The sequence below is a fragment of the Lucilia sericata genome, unplaced genomic scaffold, assembly GCF_015586225.1.
Source record: "Lucilia sericata isolate MDLA Ls3-8-SP2 unplaced genomic scaffold, ASM1558622v1 Contig000274F_arrow, whole genome shotgun sequence".
Classification (NCBI taxonomy): domain Eukaryota; kingdom Metazoa; phylum Arthropoda; class Insecta; order Diptera; family Calliphoridae; genus Lucilia; species Lucilia sericata.
Window position 1 is genome coordinate 60,647 of NW_023994299.1, and position 21,007 is coordinate 81,653.

General features: G+C 28.1%; 1 protein-coding gene across 1 annotated transcript in view; it reads left to right on the forward strand.

Moving 5' to 3' along the window:
* Nucleotides 1-21,007, forward strand: part of LOC119603109 (sodium-coupled monocarboxylate transporter 1) — a 99,926-nt gene that overhangs the window by 38,212 nt on the left and 40,707 nt on the right. Inside the window, exon 3 of the mRNA XM_037955003.1 lies at nt 16,256-16,473. Within this exon, the coding sequence (XP_037810931.1) occupies nt 16,263-16,473 (211 nt within the window). The 5' untranslated portion in view covers nt 16,256-16,262. The remainder of the gene's footprint in view (nt 1-16,255; nt 16,474-21,007) is intronic.

A 21,007-nucleotide genomic window follows, 5' to 3' on the forward strand; every position in this document is an offset into this window, starting at 1 on the left:
TTATGCAAAAAGGTGGCTGGCTAGTTATGGTTGCTGTATTTGTATATTGGTTATTTGGTTGATGGGTTGGTTGTTAGGTTGGTTTGTAGCCTGGTTTGCTGTGATCTCCGGCCTTTTAAATTTTTTTTATCTGCTTGGTTAGTTGGCAGTGGGTTGTTGTTTAGTTGGTTATTGAAAGATGATACAATAAACATAAATAAGTTTATTAAAAACTTTTACTTTACAAACAAACTATTTTTATTAAAAAATTATGAGCTACAAAACAGCATTTAAGCGTATTGTGAACGAAAGTTTTTATTTTTGTATTTATTTATGCAAAACATTTGAGTTGGTTGAAGTAATTATGAGTATTTATTGTCAATTAAATTGAAAACTATTAAAGGATTCGTCTTGTTTAAATGGTAACTATGTGGGGTATATTAGATATATATAAATATGGGTCATTCGATTCTTAGACGATCTTGTCATGTCCGTCTGTCTTTCCTACACTCTGTTGAAAGCACAACAGGGACCATAAAGGAAGAGCTAGAGCACTGAAAATTTCCACAAATATTGTCTGTTTAAAAGGTTTATTTGCTATTGAAACTTCGGTCCACTACTTTACCTAGCCTTAAACAATTGTCTTTCTGTTTGTATGTGTCTGTCTGTCTGTCTGTCTGTCTGTATGTCTGACTGTTTATCTGTCTGTCTCTCTCTGTCTGTCTAACTGTCTGTCTGTCTAACTGTCTGTCTGTTTATCTGTCTGTCTATCTATCTGTCTGTCTGTCTGTCTGTCTGTCTGTCTGTCTGTCTGTCCGTCTGTCTGTCTGTCTGTCTCTCTCTGTCTGTTCTTATATCGATACATGAGAATCCTTAAATCTAATGAAGAACGATAATAATCTAAGTTCTAAATAAAAAATTATGATTTTCATATAACTGGAAATATATACTTTTTTCTTATAGCCATAGACGTACCCCTTTTAATATACATTTTCGGCATTTTGTTTGTTCTTTTGTGTCATTAGAATTTTAAGTCTCAAGTGGTTTTCCGTTTTATTTCTATTTTTTTGTTGTTGGTCGTCTACGTACTGTGTACTTATGTGTGTGTGTGTGAGTGTTCATGAACTCATCTAAGTTTAGGCATATGAACAGATAGGGGATGCTGAATATTGTCATTAAATAATTGAAACATTCGGCGCCACACGTTAGTGTTAATATGATCAATGAGTTAATGTGTTACTATTGAGAATTTTTTTTTAAAAAGGTCATCATTTTCAAACTGGAAAGCATGTGTTAAATACATATATTCTCATAAAATTATACATATTTATGTACATCAATAATATTCAAAACTAACAACTACTTATCTCGCACAACTCAAATGTCTCTTTAACCAATACATAACTCCAAACTTAAAATTTTCCTATTTGCCTTAGGAAACCTTTTTTCATATCCTTTAAACATTTAGCAAGTTATTGTTTTAAATTAAACCGCAAAACTTAAATGTAATTAATGTTGAAAACCATTATTATCTCAAATAACATTTATGTAGAAAACCATTATCATTTTAAAGTTTTCTATTTTTTGTTCTCTTCATCTTTGAACTTTCTGTAAAATAATCATTTTATGGTATATAAACTAAAAACACAAAGATTTCGTAAGATTCTTTTGGTAAAAATTGTTATTTAATTTTATTTTATATTCAATTATTTCATTTACAAATTTTATTATAATCACTGGTCAAGAAAAGGGCAATAGAAGAGAATTCCTTTTGGTAAAAAGTCAAATATTTTAAAAACTCATAATTTACTAAAAGAAAATATGCCAGTGAGAATGTTATACTTAGTATACATAACCACTCCTTTTGCTTGCTTGAAAATGAGAACAATTTTGCACACACAGAGAGTGAAAAAGAGAAAGGAAGGGCATGTAATAAAAATATCAAAACCACAGTTACAAGAAAGAAAAAAAAAACAGAATACAATACAATTACAAAACTTACATACATACAAATGTACACTCAAATACACACAGTTATAAATTTTATTTAAAGTTTGTGTATGTGGCCGATTCAGACTAAAACATATTCAAATATTTATTTTAAAGATATAAATATGTTTATACATATAATGGTACTATTTTTGGTACTTTTTTAGGTCACATAGTGATTTTCAGTTTTTTTTAAATTTTCGATGTAAAATTTAAGTGATTTTTAAGATTTTTCTTAAATTTTCAATTGGAGGCCTATAGCCGAATTAAAATTTTTATATCATATCTAAGTATTAATTAAAAATAAAACTAGTAAGAGTGTTTATAATTTTTCAATAACATCCGTTGTCAAAGTATATACATACGTACGACAACACTACTCAACGTTGTCAACATTGCAACAATTCGTTGTCGAAATCTAAATTTTATACACATCCGTTGTCTAAATGTTAACAAAAGTGGTAAGCTTTTTATTGGCAACGGATTGTTTGTCAATAGTGATCTTACCACGTTTGTTAACTTTTAGACAACGAATGTGTATAAAATTTAGATTTCGACAACGAATTGTTGCAACGTTTTCAACATTACATAGTGTTCTCATACGTATGTATATACTTTGACAACGGATGTTATTGAAAAATTATAAAGAGTTTGGTGTCGAATTGGTACCAGGCGTGTATATTCCTTTTTCCCTCTGTGTATAGTGAAGGGTATATAAGTTTCGCCACAATCAAATATAGAACTCTTACTTGTTTATATTAGAATCGATTTTATATGGAAAATAAATGTGAGAAACTTTACATTCTTAATAAAAGACTTGGACCTTAAAAAGTTCTGTTTCTAGCTTACAACACTTTATACTTTACTATAAATGTTTGTGTATTATATACATGCATATGTATGTATGTGCATAAATTTAAATATATTTGTTAGTATATTTGTATGGGTTTATTTTGTATAAAGTACTCAAAATTCAAAACTAAATTCAATTGAGCTTAAATAAATGACCACATGGCAAGTTATGTTGGCAAGCCTTTTCCTGTTTCCGTCGTCAGTATTTATAAAAACCTTAGTAAACGTACTAATATACACATACTAACACTAACTTGCAGTATTATTCGAAACAAAAGTAACTGTTTCTTATTAAAAAAAATTACAGTTTTGTGAAAGCACCATCAACCAGCACAATCTTCTATAATTGGTTCTATAGTTATTATATCCTACACCACTTTAGTAGGGGAGGGTATATTGCGTTTGTGCTGATGTTTGTAACACGCAATCATTTTTAGAATCATTTTCTGAGTCGATTTAGCTAAGACCGCCCGTCTGTCCATCCGTCTGTCCGTCCTTCTGTCCGTCCTTAAATGTAAACCTTGTTATCAAACTACAGGTCGCAATAGATAAAGATAAAGATAATTCAATAAAATTTGGCACATGATCTTCTATGGTACCGGAGCCGAAGCCTATTGAATATCGGTCCATTATTTCACCTAGCTCCCATACAACTGAACCCGCCGAATAGGTCTCTTAAGTTCATAATATACTCGTATATCGACAAAAAGCTGCAAAACCAAGTTCTATACTAGCCTTGATGACCCTCATAAATTTTATAATTATAGGGTCTCATTTTACTATAGCCCCTATACAAAGCCCCCTTCAAAATTTGACTTAAATGTTCGCAATTTTATTCAACAATAATTGGCTTAAGTATATCTAGGGCAAGGTACAATTCAACTTAATTGCTTTATTATGAAAGGTAAATCACATTTTATTTTTGTAACAGGTGTAGGGTATTATATGGTCGGCCTCGCCCGATTATAATTTCTTACTTGACAGAAAACTCGTATAAGACTTTAGTTACTTAGTTAAAAGTAAAATTTCTGATGTTTCGTACAATACTGTAAACAAACACTAAATACTATTTTATCTACTTTGAAACCAACATTCCTACATTTCTAACAACCTACAAATGTTCATATGAAGGCAGCAATATCAAGAGCTTAAGACCAACAAATTCATATAAAAACTTTAGACCAGAGAAGGGGCAACAAAACTCCTCCCAAAGTGGGTGTAAGTTAGTAAATGTAGCAGTAAAAAAGGTGTTAGATAGTGAACAAACAGCATGCTAGGGATTTCCTTTACAACACGACTATAACTTAACATACTGACAAATTGAATAAAAAAATGCTAAAAAAAATTTATTTAAAATTATAAAGAGAAAACAAAAAAACAACTAAACTTTAAAGGAAACCCCAGCAAGGAGTGTCAGTGCCAAGACAACACAAAAACAAAAAGAATACTTCAAATATTACTCATAGTGCCTTGATTTTATTAGTTGACCAAGCATAGAAAAAGTCTTGCTTACAGCAGAAAAATAATAGACAAAACTAACAACTGTTTAAATATTCTAAGCAAAAAATATTAACAAATTTGTATGAGTGTAATTATAGTCATCAACTTTATTAGTTGGATAATATCCAAGTTCTAGTCATATTTGTTAATGTCAAAGAGCCTTTTTATAACAACAATAGTTGGTTTTGGCTTATTTCATGTGTTTCAAAGTGATTATATTATGTGGAAAAAAAAACTTTTATATAATAAAATTATTTTTTAATGATAATAAACTTTTTTTGTTAAATAGCCAAGAAATACATATTTTTAATTTAATAAGGTTGGTTCTTTAAAAATAAAGGTGTGTGTAAAATGTTTTTCAAATTTATTCATTCATTCATTCCCTTACAAAGGTTTCTAATTATTTCTGTATAACTTTAATTAACTATTAATAATCATCTTTTACTTTGAAAAGGGACTAGATGCAATAAATATGAGTATTAATTACAAGTGCAATTAAATTGTAGTGGAATAACTTGAAGAAAATATATAAATATTTTATTTTTGTAATGAATCAGAAATCTTACAACAGGGTATTATTGATTGTGAGCAATTAATTTTAAGTGGAATTTAATGAGAAATAGTTTTAAAATTACATTTTTTAATATAATTAAATAGTTAATAATGATGCTCTTTATATTTACGTAACAGGAGGCGGCGTATGTTTGATATTGTTATTAAATATTAATCATACGTACCCATGCCCTTCGTAAGAGAAGTTTTATTTGAATAGTTCATTTTATTTGAAAAGAAAGAGTTAGAATTAATTATTTTTCAATTACTTAACAATAATTTAAAAAGTAAGATTATATGATTTTCTACAATAAACGATGTGTACCCAATCTTCTATATATATAAAAGAGTAGCGTTACTGACTGACTGATTCATCATAGCACGCCCAAACGGCTGAACCTAGAATCATGAAATTTTGACAGTAGATGTGTTTTTGGTTATGTAGATCCACTAAGGAGGGATTTTTGGTAATTTGTACATTTAGGGGTAAAAAAGGGAAAAACGGGTAAAACTGGTTTTTTTAATTATCTTACCAAATATTAGCGACACAAGAAAGATTTTAAATGCACCGGTATCTACTCTTAAAATAAGCCTATGGGTGTCTGGTACTTTCTTGAAATTCGTACTTTTAAGTGGTGAAAATGTGCAACAATGGTGATTTTGGTACCTTTTTTGACCCTTTATAACTTCTTAACTAAAAAACAAAATAACACTTTTGTAAATATCTTGCATATATCTCCCAAAGTTAGTACTTTTTTAAAATTCAGTCCTTTTTGGTTGTAAAAAGGAGAAAACTGTAGTTTTGGTACTTTTTTTAGCACATTATGAAAACTTTTTCAATTTATTTATATTTTAAAATCCGATTAATTTAACTGTGGTGAGCAGATAAAAGTAATGAAATAGATTTATTAAAATATAACCTTTACCCTCGTGAGAAGTTTGTCATTCCGTTTGTAATTTCTATAATAAAATTTTCCGACCCAATAAAGTATATACATATGTATATTCTGGATCCTTATAGATAGAGTAGTCGATGAAGATGTGCCCACCTGCCTGTCTGTATGTTTGTTGAAAACAATTTTCTAGATACCCCAGATATCTTCGGCGTCCAAATTACAAATATGCTTTCGAGAAATTTCCTATTCAAAATCGCGCCATAAATGGTTCAAATATGTTTTATAACAAGTAAGAAAGTATAGTCTGTCGTGACCGACCATATGATACCCTACACCAGTTATGAATAGTAAATGTGATTTATTTTTCATAATAAAGTATTTATCTTCAAAATTAGCTTGTTCCGATACATTCAAGCAATTTATGGATGAAAAACTAATTTTCTGAAAGAGGCTTTATATGGGTACTAGGGGCAAATATGAACAAAGCTCGATAAAATTTTGTGAAAATATTTATATAATATTTATTTGTGCTGAATTTCATCGCGATATTTGTGTTGATAAGTTAATTTTGGACATTCAAGTCATTTTCTGAAGGGGACTTTGTATGGGAGCTAGGGTCAAATGAAGCCAGATCTTTATGAAATTTGTCAAGGCTTGTATAAAACTTAGTTGTGCCGCTTTTTTATACATAGCTTAATCGACTCAGAAAACGATTGGTATACTTTAAAGTGGGTATAGAACGAATATTTTTGTATGTTTTTGTATGTTATGTTAAAGCGGGTCAAAGTTGGACATTTTGGTCATACAGGGTTTTATTCAAATGATTGTAACTTTTCACCTATTGGTCCTATCGAAAATTATCTGAAGGAGTTCAGATAGCTATTTCTTCATAGTTTCCAAAAAAAATTTTAATTATTTTTTTTTTTTTTTAATAATTTTTAAATTCATCAAAATCGGAAGACATCGACTTTTAAAGTTGCAACTAAATGTCCCTTCAATGATATGTATATTAATCACTTATTAAGATTCAAAGAGTATGTTCAAAGAGCTTATTTAAATGTTTTCTTTAAATCCCAGCTATATCCCAACTATCTTTCTGACTATTCATTCACCTGCTATAGTGCCAAAGGAGAGGACCTAGTAGGGGAGATTTTCCCAAAATATTTTCCAACAGAAATTTGTTTGGTATTGAAAACGAGTATTACACAATTTGAGAAGGATTTACTAGTAGAGAAAAGAGAAATATTTTCTAAAAATAATAATTTTCTTACTTATAATTACATATGTATGTACGATATAAGCCAGTTTAATTTTAAATATCTGTTCCAAACTTAAAGCCCGATAAGAGGTTAAAAACAACAAAGAAAATTGTATTTTTAGCCTTTTCTAAACATTTCCTATATTTCTGTCTACTCTTTTCTCCCCTTGATTTAATGATGTTTTTAATCTTAAACGTTGGCTTGTGTTTTTTTATGTATGAGAGTTTTTTATTTGCGCCTTTATATGGTAAAATGTAAATAATGTTGGTTGATAGAATAAAGTGTTGTACTTGTTGGATACTCAAAAGATTTAATTTTTTTTTACATACATACATACATATATGTATGTATGTGTTACTATTAATGCATGTGTATGTAAAATATATGTTATAAAAAGAGAAATACATACATATGCATATGCATATTAATATATGTATGAATAATTTGCATTAGAATGGCACCACTTGACTAGGAACTAAAAAGTACATTTTTTTAAATATACCACCTAGGATGAAGGATTTTAATATTTGACCTTTAACCTAGGCAGTGAAATCTATAGTATATGGTCTAGATAGTTTATATACCAGTCTATACACTATTAAACACCGAAATTTAAAATAAAAAAAATTATAAAAAATTTTCTTAATTTAGAGAATATAAATATGTGAAATCGTGATTTTTGCACAACTTAAGATATGAACTTTTTCGTTTGTGGCACAAATATACGAGTTAACAAACTATTCAAATGAATGGATTAGTCCTCAGTTTATGTAATATTCGATTGACCAGTCAATGGGCTTGTCAAGTGAAATCTGAAGTATCTGGACTATAAAATATACAAAATAAGAGAATATTCAATAGTCTATTAAGTTGATTAGTCTATGACTGATAACTCCATTAGTATTAGTCGAATGCCCTAGTAAAAAACCTGTCAGTGCTCTATATTCAATCAGTTATCTAGTCAATAGTCTAGTCAATAGTCTAGTCAATAGTCTAGTCAATAGTCTAGTCAATAGTCTAGTCAATAGTCTAGTCAACAGTCTAGTCAATAGTCTAGTCAATACTCTAGTCAATAGTTTATTCAATTGTCTCCTCAATAGTCTAGACAATAGTCTAATCAAGAGCCAATTCAAAGGACCATTGAATAGACTAATCAATAGATCCGTCAAGTACTCTGACTGGTCTATGGACTATCTCTAAGACTAGACAATAGGTTACTTCAAGGACTAGTTAAGTCATAGATCAGTTCAAAGTTTATGTAATATGCGATTGCCCAGTCAATGGGCTTTTTAAGTGAAATCTGAAGTATCTGAAGACTAAATAATAGACTATTCAATAGTCTATTAAGTTGATTAGTCTATGACTGATAACTCCAGTCAAATACCCTAATAAAAGACCTGTCAGTGCTCTATAGTCAATAGTCTAGGATATAGTCTAGTCAATAGTCTAATCAATAGTCTAATCAATAGTCAAATCAGTTATCTAGTCAATAATCTAGTCAATAGTCTAGTCAATAGTTTAGTCAATAGTCTAGTCAATAGTCTAGTCAATAGTCTCGTCAATAGTCTAATCAAGAGCCGAGTCAAAGGACCAGTGAATAGACTAATCAATAGATCCGTCAAGTACTCTGACTGGTGTATGGACTATCTCTAAACTAGACAATATTTTGCTTTAAGGACTAGTTAAGTCATAGTCATACACTTGTCTTAGATCAGTTCAAAGACTTGTCAATAATATAGCCTGTGGACTAGACACAAAAAAGTCGAAAAGTAATTTAGTACTATTGATATTAAAAAAGTACTAATTTTTCTTTTGGCAGCAGTCTAGTGCATATATTTCTATCTACTGCATTTGTCAGAAGAGTCCATTAGAAAAAGTAAAAGATACCAGAGTAAAGTGCTCCAGTTGTAATGTATATATGTATATATGTGTGTATGTATGTATGTGTGCATATGTGTTTTCTTGTTGTTTCTTAAGCATTTAAGGTAAAATGATGGAACACATCATTTTGTGAACACACAATGCACAAAACCATTTAACACAAATACCTTTTAGTCATATGCTAATGATGGCCTTTTAGATGTGCTAATAGAGCCATGAATAAACAAGGCAAATACAAGCTTCTTGTTGATTTTCTTTTTCCACATTTTCTTTGCTGCACTACATATTTTTCCACACAACATCTTCTGATGGATTTTTTTCCATAGAGACCAAGAAGATATTCACATACATACACAGAGAAAACAGTTTCGTTGTGGCAACCGAATTTGTTGCCAATCGAATTTGGTCGGTTACGACAACTATCACATCAATCGATTGTAATAGCCGAATATTTCAATACAAAGTACCGTATAATTTATATAGACTAACCGAAAATATTGGTTAACATAACTCCAAATGGTATTGAAAAGTTCGATTATAGTAATGGAATCATATTTTAAAATTTTTTATTTTCGTATTTTTAAATAACATTTTTAGATAACATTTGACAAGAATTTTACCCAGGAAAATATTATGTGCTTGTGAACGTACTCCAATCTTTTCCAGCTTCAAACTTTTCTTGAAATTAAAATGTATCCATACTTCATGTTTAATGGATGGAATATATGAATGTATTTCCAATGGTTTCCAATTGCAAACTAGCCTTTTATGTGGCTGATGAAATGTAGCTAAAGGAGAAATCAGCAAATATGTTACATTCAAATGCATTTTGAATATTTAAATAGAAACTTACCCTTATTGTACAAATATTTTATATAAATTGTTTAAATTTTATAAATTTTATTTTTGTTATTTTTATTTTGAAAATGTCAAATTATTATTAAAAATTTGATTCGATTGATACAAAAGTATTTAGTGTTGCTGTATCCGAATATTACAATTGTCTACAAAACATTGACGGTTACAGTAACTGAAATATACTCATAACAGATATTTTGATTGTAGTAATCGAAATGTTAGTTATTAAAACATATCTTTTTAAAATCAAGTTGATTGTCTCTACTGATTTATCCAAGTAGTATAACAACAGTACATATTGATTGAGAACACTTTCTTGATTATTACTGGAACTCTAATTCTTTTATAGATATGAATTTTTAATTGTAAATATAGAAATTCGTTTATATTTATAATTTTTTAATAATCGCAATGGAAATTCGGAACATATTACTAATTTACTGTATTAGTAACCAATTTCCAACTCTTCTTTTTTCTGTGTGTATTTAGAAAGGAGTATGAAAAAAAAAATACATAGTTATAAGAGAAAGATAATAAAAGGAAATTGTTAAAGAATAAGTAATAAGCTGAGCATTTAAATAATAACAAAAAGTACCTGGGGGAATAAAAAAGGTAAGACATATATGAAAATTTTAAACTATTGTTAAGGGTTTGTAAGTTTTTAAAGAAAATTAACTATAGTTTTAAACATTTAATAAATGTTTACTTCTAAGGCATTAACTTGATATGTTTTTGTATTCTAGTTAGAGGAGATTATGTTTTAACATGCTTCATATTTAAGATTTTATTTATAACCAGGCTTACAAAAATTTGAAATGGTTGTTTACTTTTTTATTAAACTTTCATTAAATTATATTTAACAAGTAATCTTCATTACCCTTTACTTAGAAATCTCCTTTTACAAACTTCTATAAATGTGTATTATATTTTATTAATTTTCTTCTTTTTTTTCAAAAATCCATCAATATTTATTATCTTAAATTATGACTTCAATACAGCCATCATTAGAAAAGAAATCCTACTGGCCTTAAAGTCTAAAACAAATAACTTAATTGATTAAATAACTCAACCTATCAATTAAAGGCAAAACACCAAACATTGTCCTTACTCCCCCAAAGAAACAAAAACGCACAAACAACCGACTTAGAAGTAACTCTTCAAATCCTTATTATCCCTGCCTAAATCACAAAGAAAAAAGCACCAAATAAAAACGAAAAACAAAAAGAAAAAAAGACAAACAAATTTATGTACATAAATGTCAAATAATAAATCAAGCCTGGCGTATGATTGATTTACAAAATTAAAATTACTCATCCGTTGGCCTCGTGTTCTTCATCCTTCAGAAACAACAACTACAAAAGCAGTAGGCAAACGATAAAGAAAACAAAAAGACAGTCAACAATTTTATCGGGTTGTTGCAATATAAATGACATAACATTTTAAAATCCTTTTAATTAATGTCTCTTAAATAGAGAGTATCATTTAAAATAACAATGGCACACACATACTCTTTTAGCCCTTTCCCATTTATGGAAAAAATATTAAAATCGTCTCTATGACAACACAAAAGGATATACAGCACATTTACAGCAGCAACGAAATAACACACATACATATGTATATACAAAAAAGGATTCCCATTGTTAGTGCCTGAGACATTTAAAACAAATAATAAAATAAAAATTCAAAACAAAAAAAAAACATACAAACTTGTAAAACAACTCTGACATCAGCAACATATGAAGTATAAAAAGCTAATCCCTTCAACACATGTGACTCTTAGTTCCCAATAGCAAATATCTATAGAGAAAGGGATGCCGTGGGTGTGTTGCAAATTCGTAAGAATATAAAAAGGTTTGATGTAACATAAAAACCCTTGTTTTTGTCTTTTTTGCTGTTATAATAAAAAGAGGAAATACAAAAAATCAAAATCAGTTGCCACTTAAAAACGCAAACTAATATAAGCTTAGATGTTGTAGGAAGGGTAAGGTACTTTTGTTTGGATTTTATAGGGATTGGGGAAAAAGTAATGTAACAAAGTTTCGAATATATTAATCTAGTTCTGGGCAGTGTCCTGCAGGCAACTAGGGGTAATAAATCAAGAACTCTAGTAATTTATTTTTTTTTTTTTTTTTTAATACAATTATTTAAAATTTTTTAAAATTTAATTTTTTATATCTTTTACAATCTTTCAAAACGAAACTATTTTCCTAACCACCCAATACTATTCAAATAAGTACCTAGTACAAACATATACTAGGGTTTAAAGGTTAAAAAAACAAAAACAAATATAAAATACAATTTAGTTAAAACGATTATTACGAGTAGTTGCCATAGAAGAGTAGTTAAAATTTATTTTAAAAAAAGATAGTAAAACTAGACTCTTGTGTACGCAGAATTACCTGAAAAGCATAGTTTTGTAAATGAAATTTGCACACAAGCAAAAAACACAAACACTTTTGAAAATCTACTCAAATATACACTGAAAAAAAAAACTTAAATCTAACTTAAATAACATGGGTGGGCACACAAGCGCAACGAAATTTATAAAGGATTTCCCATAATACATTTTAGTCTTGAAACAAAAAATTTTTCACTTTTGTTTTAAATATGAATTAAAAAAAAAAAAAAAAACATTTTTATCTTTAAGTGCAACATGTGACAAAAATTCATTGGCATTTATAGTTACTACATAGTGAAAAACAGATACTATGAGTAGAATTTCCAAGAATTGTATGAATAGGTGTATTAGTACATGTGTTAGAGTTGGTGTCAGTGCCTGTGGTTGTACATGCTTAAATTTACGAGAACAAACCGTGACTATATAAATAGTTAAATAGAGATCTAAAACAAATGTTAATTCTCATTTTTTTGTTTATACCCTACACCATTGTTGTGGGGAAGGAACATTTAATGATGACATTTTTCTTAAACAAAACTTAAGAAAATTTTAATAACTATACATACTTTTCTATTAAAGACAATAATTTTCTATAAGAAAATTTTAATAACAATAAATTTCAATAACGAAAATTTCCTAAAAATTTGGAATAAATAACAAAATTTTGAATAACGCAAATTTTCTCAAAGAAAATTTCAATAACGAAAATTTTAAATTTTCTTTAAATTTTGAATAACGAAAAATTTGAATAAAGAAATTTTCTCTAAGTAACGAAATTTTATATAAAATTTTTTTTTTTTTTTTTAATTTTCTAAAAAAAAAATTATTTTCTATAAGAAATTTTATGAATAATGAAAATCATCTGTAAGAAAATATTGAATAACAAAAATTTTCTATAAGAAAATATAAGTAACGAAAATTGTCTGTAAGAAATTTTCTAAATCACTAAAATATTCTGTAAGAAAAATATGAATAACGAAAATATTCTCTAAAATTAATATGAATAACGAAAATTTTCTATAAGAAAATATTTAGCAGAGAAATTTCTCTAAAAACTTTGTATAACGAAAATTTGCTATAAGAAAATTTAAAATGAAGAAAGAATAGTTATTTCGTTTGTAAGGAGGATGTATGTATGAGCATCAAATTCGAAGAAATACACCTAGGCCTCTATGGCCTAGGTGGGAATTTTCTATAAAGAAATTTAGTTAGTTAGTTAGTTAGTTAGTTAGTTAGTTAGTAGTTAGTTGTTAGTTAGTTAGTAGTTAGTTAGTTAGTAGTTAGTTAGGTTAGTTAGTTAGTTAGTTAGTTAGTTAGGAGTTAGTTAGTAGTTAGTTAGTTAGTTAGTTAGTTAGTAGTGTAGTAGTTAGTAGTTAGTTAGTTAGTTAGTTAGTTAGTTAGTTAGTTAGTTAGTTAGTTAGTTAGTTAGTTAGTAGTTAGTTAGTAGTTAGTAGTTAGTTAGTAGTAGTTAGTTTAGTTAGTTAGTAGTTAGTTAGTTAGTAGTTAGTTAGTTAGTTAGTAGTTAGTTAGTTAGTTAGTAGTTAGGTAGTTAGTTAGTAGTTAGTTAGTTAGTTAGTTAGTTAGTTAGTTAGTAGTTAGTTAGTTAGTTAGTTAGTTAGTTAGTTAGTTAGTTAGTTAGTTAGTAGTTAGTTAGTTAGTAGTTAGTAGTTAGTTAGTAGTTAGTTAGTTAGTTAGTTAGTTAGTTAGTTAGTTAGTTAGTTAGTTAGTTAGTTAGTTAGTTAGTTAGTTAGTTAGTTAGTAGTTAGTTAGTTAGTTAGTTAGTTAGTTAGTTAGTTAGTTAGTTAGTTAGTTAGTTAGTTAGTTAGTTAGTTAGTTAGTTAGTTAGTTAGTTAGTTAGTAGTTAGTTAGTAGTTAGTTAGTTAGTTAGTTAGTTAGTTAGTTAGTTAGTTAGTTAGTTAGTTAGTTAGTTAGTTAGTAGTAGTTAGTTAGTTAGTTAGTTAGTTAGTAGTAGTTAGTTAGTTAGTTAGTTAGTTAGTTAGTTAGTTAGTTAGTTAGTTAGTTAGTTAGTTAGTAGTTAGTTAGTTAGTTAGTTAGTTAGTTAGTTAGTTAGTTAGTTAGTTAGTTAGTTAGTTAGTTAGTTAGTTAGTTAGTTAGTTAGTTAGTTAGTTAGTTAGTTAGTTAGTTAGTTAGTTAGTAGTTAGTTAGTTAGTTAGTTAGTTAGTTAGTTAGTTAGTTAGTTAGTTAGTTAGTTAGTTAGTTAGTTAGTTAGTTAGTTAGTTAGTTAGTTAGTTAGTTAGTTAGTTAGTTAGTAGTTAGTTAGTTAGTTAGTTAGTTAGTTAGTAGTTAGTTAGTTAGTTAGTTAGTTAGTTAGTTAGTTAGTTAGTTAGTTAGTTAGTTAGTTAGTTAGTTAGTTAGTTAGTTAGTTAGTTAGTTAGTTAGTAGTTAGTTAGTTAGTTAGTTAGTTAGTTAGTTAGTTAGTTAGTTAGTTAGTTAGTTAGTTAGTAGTTAGTTAGTTAGTTAGTTAGTTAGTTAGTTAGTTAGTTAGTTAGTAGTTAGTTAGTTAGTTAGTTAGTTAGTTAGTTAGTTAGTTAGTTAGTTAGTTAGTTAGTTAGTTAGTTAGTAGTTAGTTAGTTAGTTAGTTAGTTAGTTAGTTAGTTAGTTAGTTAGTTAGTTAGTTAGTTAGTTAGTTAGTTAGTTAGTTAGTTAGTTAGTTAGTTAGTTAGTTAGTTAGTTAGTTAGTTAGTTAGTTAGTTAGTTAGTTAGTTAGTTAGTTAGTTAGTTAGTTAGTTAGTAGTTAGTTAGTTAGTTAGTTAGTTAGTTAGTTAGTTAGTTAGTTAGTTAGTTAGTTAGTTAGTTAGTTAGTTAGTTAGTTAGTTAGTTAGTTAGTTAGTTAGTTAGTTAGTTAGTTAGTAGTTAGTTAGTTAGTTAGTTAGTTAGTTAGTTAGTTAGTTAGTTAGTTAGTTAGTTAGTTAGTTAGTTAGTTAGTTAGTTAGTTAGTTAGTTAGTTAGTTAGTTAGTTAGTTAGTTGGTTGGTTGGTTGGTTGGTTGGTTAGTTAGTTCTGACAGAATAGAACACTAACCTACGCTCTGACAGAATAGAACACTAACCTACCCTAACGAAAATTTTAAGAAAATTGCGAATATCGAAACTTTCTGTTACTTAATTTCGAATAACGAAAATTTTCTATAAAAACATATGAATAACGAAACTTTTTATGATAATTTTTTTATAATGAAAATTTACTTTCGGATAATTTTCTTTAGGAAAAGAATGAAATCTTCATTAACGAACATTTTCTATACGAACATTTTGACAATGACAAACATAAAGAAAATTATTATATAAAATATTTCTGTGAGAAAATATTTATTTTTATAGAGTTCAGCCCATATTTGACTCAAATTAAAAAAAAAACCAAATAACATTTTATGGTGTAGGGTATTTCACATTACCAACTATACATACCAATTTTTTCTGGTTGGCGTATTTTGGTTCCACTCTTTCTCCAAAACTAAACTATAAACCGTAGCGAACCAACATATCGTTCCATACAGAGCGGTTAGCTGAGGGGAAGCCCAAGGGAGGGATATAGTAAGAGAACTAAGAAGAAGTGTGGATAAAATTTATTGTACGTGTGATGTTATGGGTAAAAAATGTAATTTTCTGGTTTTGTGAATTTAAGTAAATTATGCATAAAACACAAAAACAACAGAGAAAATAACACACATACATATGTTATACATATGAGATATTTTCCAAAACGAAAAAATATATAAATTTTAACCATAGTGAAATATGTTATAAATCTATAAACGCTTACAAGAGTTGGTATTAATGTTTTGTGCATGTGACTAGCCATGATAACTATTTCGAAAAATCTCTATAATTGACAGTTTAATATTAACAGTCCTTTGAAATTTGTTTGCTTGTAAACCGAATTAAATTACTCCCAGAATAATACATTGCTCACATCATTTTATATGAAAGTACCAACATCATCCTTTTTTTTGACTATTTTTCACAACTTTTAAAAATTCCTAATTTAACACTAAAACAGTTTTTAAATTCAATCATTTTTACTCATGTTTTATGTTCTTTTTTTGTTTTGCTCACTATTTATTTACAGCTTTAAAATGGCCAAGGAGTTACGTACATTGGGTTGGGATTATCTGATGTTTGTTTTGTTTATCGCATTTACTGTCTTCACACCACTATGGAAACGTCTATTTGGTAAAAAGAAACAACACAGTAAAGCCGATTATGTTTTTGCAACAGGAGGCGTTTCTATTATTGCCGTAATGATTTCAATTTCCAGAGGAACACTGGGCGTAAGAACTGTTTTAGGTGAGTTTTGTGTTTTTTTATTTTCTCTCTTTTTTAACATTTTTGTTTAATAATCATGATGACTGGTTTTTCTCCTAATACTTAAAGGGCGGAGGGACTAAACAAATAAGATTATCCTTTAGTAGGAATTTTAAACACTTTTAATAATCTACCAGAGATTTAAGTTAAATTCTTGTCTAAACTCTATTGATTTTTTGTCACTATTTGAAAGAAAAGTCTTTAGAAATATTTAGCAATGATTAAAAATAATTTGTTAAATTCATGCTACGTTCAGCATTGGTTGAAATAATACTTAAAATATTCAAAAATTTTTTAGAAAAAAAAATTAAAGATACTAAAATTTTAATATAAAAAAACTTCAATAGGCAAATTTTGGAATTATTTTTATAAAAAATATTCAATATTATAAATTTTCTAAAAGAAAATGTTTAATATTGAAAACTTTTCTTTAAGAAAATGTTCAGCGTTGTAAATTTTCTTTGAGAAAATGTTCAGTATAGATAATTTTTATAATATATTTTCAGTATTGGATATTTTTTATAAATAGTGGTCAATATTAAAATAGAAAATCTATAAGAAAATGTTCGGTATTGAACATTTTCTATAAGAAAATGTTTAGTATTGAAAATTTTATATGAGAAATGCTAAGTATCAGGAATTCTTTTATAAAAAATTTTTAATATTGAAAATTTTCTATTGGAAAAAGTTCGGTATTGAAAATTTTCTCCAAAAAAGTTCAGTATTGGAAATTTTTAATAAAAGCTGATCAATTGCGAGAATTTTTCTATATTTTTTTTTTTTTTTTATTTAAAATTTTATATGAGAAATGTTCTGTATTGGGAAATCATTTATAAAGAAATCTTTAATATTGAAAATCTTCTTTTAGAAAAGTTTGGTATTGAAAAATTTTTGTAAGAAAATGTTCAATATTGGATATATTTTTAAAAAACTGTTCAGTATTAAAAATGTTCCGTAAGAAAATTTTCTCTAAAAAAATTTTTGGTATTGAAAATTTTCTGTAAGAAAAAGTTTAGTATAAAAAATTTTATATGAGAAATGTTTAGTATTGGACATTCTTGTATAAAAATTGTTCAACATTGAAAATTTTCTGTAATAAAATGTTTAGTATTGAAATTTTCTGTAAGGAAATGTAAATTTTAAAAATTTTTAATAAGAAAATGTTCAGAATTCTCATAGAAAATTTTCAGTACTAAACATTTTCTTACATATAAACTTTTACTATATATTTTTGGAAAGAGCTAGTACTGGGCTACTTCCACTCTTGCGGTCACCCGATTCATGTCTTCTCAAAATGCCCGCTGGATCGATCTGAAAATTCCTCAATTTTTTTTTTGCAAAATTTGATGTTTTTTCAAAAAATCTTCAAAATTATCCAGAGCTGGGATTTTATATAAACTATATATTTTTGGAAAGAGCTAGTCCTGGGCTACTTCCACTCTGGCGGTCACCCGATTCATGTCTTCTCAAAATGCCCGCTGGATCGATCTGAAAATTCCTTATTTTTTTTTCCAAATTTGATGTTTTTTCAAAAAATCGTCAAAATTATCCAGAGCTGGGATTTCATATCAACTATACATATTTGGAAATAGCTAGTCCTGTGCTATTTCCACTCTGGCGGTCACCTGATTCGTGTCTTCTTCAAATGCCCGTTGAATCAACTTGAAAATTCATCAATTTTTTACAAAATTTAATGATTTTCAAAAAATTTTCAAAATTTTCCAGAGCTGGAATTGCATATAAACTATATATTTTTAGAAAGTACTAGTTCTAAGTTACTTCCACTCTGGTGATGATGTCATTCATGTCTTCTACAAATGCCCGTTGGATCCACTTAAAAATGCTCCATTTTTTTGATAAATTGTATATTTTAAAAAAAATCTTCAAAATTATCCAGAGCTGGAATTGCATATAACCCATATATATTTGGAGAGAACTAGTCCTGGGCTAATTCCACTCTGGCGGTTATCCGATTAATGTCTTCTCCAAATGCCCTTTGAATCCACTTGAAAATGTCTGCATTTTTTGCAAAATTTGATGCTTTTTCAAAAAATTTTCAAAATTATCCAGAGCTGGAAATGTACATAAACTATATATTTTTGGAAAGAATTAGTACTGGGCTACTTCCACTCTGTCGGTCACCCTATTCATGTCTTACCACCATAATTGACAAGTATACAATTATTTTAGCAAATGTTTATTTTACATACATATTTATTTTCTGAATACATTTTAATATAAGTTTACTTTTTTTCTTAAAAAAGCATTTTATTTTTCTTGTATCACTAATATTGTGTAAGATAATTAAGAAAACCGGTTTTACCCGTTTTATCCCCTTTTTACCAGTAAATGTACAAATTTCCAAAAATCCCTCCTTAGTGGACCTACATAACCAAAAACACATCTACTGTCAAAATTTCATGATTGTAGGTTCAGCCGTTTGGGCTGTGCGATGAATCATTTAGTCAGTAACGCTACTCTTTTATATAAATAGATTGTTTAATAATGAAAAATTTATATAATTTTCTACGATTATTCAAATCATATTGATGTGGTAGTATTTTAAAAAGTGTAATACTTTGTCCAATTTGCAATCTAAAAACACCAAAATTCCTTCAGACAATTTTTTGGAAATATTTCATTTAAAATTTAATACGATTTCAAAACAAAAAAATACTAACAAAAAAATCTTTTACTCAAATTAAATATGAGCAACAGCGGCAAGAGGTCACAGACAACAATTTAACAAACTAAAATAAAAAAAAACAATTCTGCAACAAATCAAAATGATTACAGAATGTTAAAGTGGTTAAGGGTGATAATAAAACAAATATACATTTGGCTTAAATATTTGTATGCATTAGTAGTTCTCGACCTGCCTGCCAGTCACCCCACCCTACACTCCTGCCTTTCTTCCCCTAAATACTACAGCATTAAAGAATAAAAAAAATACACAGAAAAACATCTGTAGGCCTAAGGTCATGAAAAGTTTCTTTTTTTCCAGTCTTGTCTGTTGTGTATTTGAGTTTTTTTTTTCTTTCTTCATGTATTATTATTTTTGTTATTGTTGTTGTCATGTAGAAATACACATGAAACCATACTGGGTTTTTGTGTCATTGGATCGGATCACCTTTATCCTTTGTGTAACTTTAGCAAGTGAAGAACTTAAGAAGAACATATCAAAACTTTAATAGATTTGGTATTCTTTTGTGCACATACAAATCTTTACTAATGTATGTGTGTAGATCAGTGGTCGGTTAAATAAACATCAGAAACCAAAGTGTTGCAGATATAAAACAAATATCAGTCAGCTAATAAAAACTACCTGTCAGCTTTCCAAAATGTAATGTCTAACGTTTTCTGATAAATTTGTTCTCCATTTTCTCTTAGTGACGACCACTGCTTTAATGAATGTTTTGTACTTATGTTGAGTATTAAAGTTTTATTCTCTACATCTGTGGATTACACATATGATAATTTTTGCTGTTGTTTTCTGTGCAACTAACTGCCAGGTGGTAGAAATAGCAACAACTTTATTTGAAACAGAAAAAATCTTTTTTATATTCTAAAATTCAAATAATCAAAACTTGGCAAAAACTTGTTAAAAAATTTAATATGTCATGGTTTAAAACTTTGTAGACTTTCACTTAAAAGAATAGCACCCAGAGGGGATTAATATTGAAAGTGCTGTGTTTCGTAATAAAATAAATATTGGGTGATTTGTTTCAAATTTTGGAATTTTGAAAATAATGGAGGAATTTATCATACGTCGATTCTCAATCGAGATGTATCTTAATTCTTATCAATGTTTTCAAAATATTGAGTGTTTCACAACAATCGAACAAATCTAACCTAATGAGTTATTTCGATTAACATAGAAGTGGGCGTGGCTGCTCCCTGTTATCTCATGTTTTTCTACAACAATCGAACAAATCTAACCCATTTCTAGCCTAATGTGTTATTTCGATTAACACAGTAGTGGGCATGGCTGCTCCCTTTTACCTCGTGTTTTTTCTATTGTCCCTGAAAGAACCAATTAGTATTTTTAACAGATTTGATTAGAATCCTTAGAAACATATCTTTGAGACAATTTAGAATCTGAAAGAAACTTCTACCACATACTTAAATAGATTTGACATGAGTATAAGCATAATGTGTCCAGTAATTTTGCCAATAAGAAGTTCTATCAAGGTCCAAGGGTGTTAAAGCCTTTCTCAGTAGAACCTATAGTTTTCACTGCCCATTTATCTGTAGTGTTCGATGCCACGTCCTAAGGAATCTTTTTGAAAAATTCGTCGAATTTCAACGCTATTCTCTTATTTTTAAGCCAGTAATGAGCGTTAAAGTCATTTTCTGAAGCGACCTTATATGGCGGATAGAGACAATAATCGACCGATCCCCACGATTTTCGCGAGGTAAATTTGTGTTGTTTTGGAATCAAACCTCATAAAATTTTTAAGAATGATTTTGGTTCATACAAAACTTATTTATGTCGCTTTTCTTCACTGTACTCGTA